Genomic DNA, 2,579 nt, shown 5'->3' with positions numbered 1-2,579 from the left:
TTAAATTTATATTATTCCTAATAGTTCATAATAGTCTTGTGAGCTTTACCGAATGTTTAAATAAAATAATACGATTCAGTTATTACCCAAATGTTTTCATATATGTATTTGTCGAGAATAGAAAATTGAGGCTCAGCTAATTGTGCAAAATTAAGGAAAAAGAATATCTCTGTCAAGTAAAGCTCAGCTCATAGCGCATTGGGCTTCCAACTAAGCAAGAATGGACGCAACCACAATCTCATTATTTCCTTCGACTTCAACAGAAAGCAACTACAATCACCTCCACGCCATTGCGGGGAAACGACGCTCACACCTCACGTACAGGCTGTTAATTATTTGGAAGATGATTGTAATTTATCATCATCATAAGTGCTAGATTTAAAACAATCACAACCATCTACTGATTAAACAATTGATAACTGTGAATAAAAATAGCGATCTCCTTGCTACTTCAGATTAGATGACATAATCATTTATGAAATGGTTCGCCGTTACCAAGTGCGCTGATGTCATCCACCAAACGATCAACATCCCGGTACGACGACCCACCCTCCTCCACCGCCGCCTTCGCCATCGCTGCATGCACTCTCACTCTCTCCCTCCTCTCCCCCGCCTCTTTCTCCTCCCCCATCACATCCTTCACGGCCTCCGTTATCTCCTCCGCCTTCACTACCTCCTTCCCTTTTCTCTCAATCCTCACTCCGATCTGCAGTATCTCAGTTATCAGCTTCTCATTCAAGAACTGATCGTACTCAACCGGCCACGTCACCATCGGCACCCCCGCACACACACTCTCCAGCGTCGAGTTCCATCCGCAATGCGTCAAGAACCCTCCAACTGCCGGGTGGTTCAATATCGCAACCTGCGGGGCCCATCCTCTGATCACCAACCCCGTCCCCTTCACCCTCTCCTCGAACCCCGTCGGCAGCAGTTCTTGATCCTCCCTTTTGCTGTTCTTGACCGCCCACACGAAGTTGTGGCCCGAGTTTTCAAGGCCGACAGCGAGCTCTCGCAGCTGCTCGTCCGAGAACTCGTTCAGGCTACCGAATGACACGTACAAGACCGAGTCTCTCTCCTTGGAATCCAACCATTCTGTAGTCGAATTCGTTACTCCTTCATTTATTTCCTGGCGACGGTTGGACAGCGACGCCGGGCCGACGTAGTACGCTCTTCGCCCTGGTTTCCTCCTGTAGTGATCGGCGAAATCGCGCTCGAGCTCGTAGAAGCTGTTGACTATAACTCCGTAACTCTTGTCTTCCCCTTCTCTAAGCATATTTATCGTAAAGTCACTCAACTGCGCTGAAACCTCGCGCTTCGTCATCCGGATATGAAGAGGCAAGCCCTCCACAACAAAAGGTTCGGAATCGCTCCACGACTTGAGACGAGGGAGTTGCCCCTCGAGGCTCTCGTTAACGCAGTGGACGAAAATGCCCGGCCCGTAGAAGGCGAGCCTGGGCACGCCAAGTGCTGCAGCGGTGTCAGCGGTCCACGCGAACATCGCATCGGAGATTACGCAGTCGGGGCGAGCACCGAGGATGAATTCGGAGAAGGGGCCTTTGAGGGCCGTGAAGGCATGGAAAAAGCTTAAGTAGTCGGAGGAGGGAATCGAGGCGAGGTTCTCCTTGCCGTTCGGGAGGAGGTGGTGAACTGAAGGAGGGAATGGGATGAGGACGAGATCGATGGTGATGGAGTTAGCCGCGGCATTGAAACTGTCGATGGTTGGTCGAACGAAAGGCTCGTTGCCGGGGGTGGTGATGATTGAGGCGGCGACGCCACGGCGGGCGAAGAGTTTCGCAATGTCGAGCATTGGGATCAAGTGGCCTGGAGTCATGAAAGGGATGAAAAAGATGCGCGGGGGCTGTTGAGCTCGCATGGAAGCCATTGATCTCGGTTCTAGTGATGCCTTGTGTGAGAACAAAACTAAGAGATAAAACAAGACAGGACGACTTTCGTGATATGCTTTGTTGTAAGTCTAATAAACACATATATATACTTATGAACGATTTGTTCGAAAAATTATAAGGACAGCGAGGCGTGAACATTTTCTTTAAAAGAAATATTTGCCCTATTTGATATTCAAAGTTGTTTCGGGTTAATGTAAATTTTCTTCTCAGGATACAACAAAAAATAAAAATTTCAGCAAGCAAATCTAAAAATTTTCACTAATTCGTTATAAAACAAGTTTGTAGTATTGCAGATATTTTTTACAGAAAAGTTTTGAAAAAGAAGTGAAGTTTAAAATATCTGAAATCATAAACTATTTATAGGTTTGAAAATGTGCTTCCAATAGTCATAACTTTTCAAAACACCTCTTAGAGCAAACAGACACTTGTATATATTATTCGCGCTACCCGCACATGGGTTTAGAAGCATGTATTTTGATCCATTTATCAAAACCCAATAATCATTAAATGCTTTTAAACCTCTAAAAGGATGCCCAAATATCTGGTGTGAGGCTATCTTGTTTTTACAAACAAATACTAACATGATTATTATATTTAGGTGCCGTTTGATAATGGGTTAAATGAGGTATTAAAGAGACTTAACCCCTTCTTAACTCAATAAACAAAAAAACCTAT

General features: G+C 45.3%; 1 protein-coding gene across 1 annotated transcript; it reads right to left on the bottom strand.

Annotated features, from left to right (window-relative positions):
* LOC109833121 (scopoletin glucosyltransferase-like) lies at window positions 212-1,979 on the bottom strand. The gene has a single exon (XM_020400674.1). The coding sequence runs from the start codon at window positions 1,880-1,882 to the stop codon at window positions 470-472; it is 1,413 nt and encodes a 470-aa protein (XP_020256263.1). The 5' UTR covers window positions 1,883-1,979; the 3' UTR covers window positions 212-469.

Source organism: Asparagus officinalis, chromosome 3 (genome assembly GCF_001876935.1).
Source record: "Asparagus officinalis chromosome 3, Aspof.V1, whole genome shotgun sequence".
NCBI classification, from domain to species: domain Eukaryota; kingdom Viridiplantae; phylum Streptophyta; class Magnoliopsida; order Asparagales; family Asparagaceae; genus Asparagus; species Asparagus officinalis.
The sequence above is the reverse complement of the archived record's forward strand: the minus strand, read 5'-3'. Positions and strand labels throughout refer to the sequence as shown.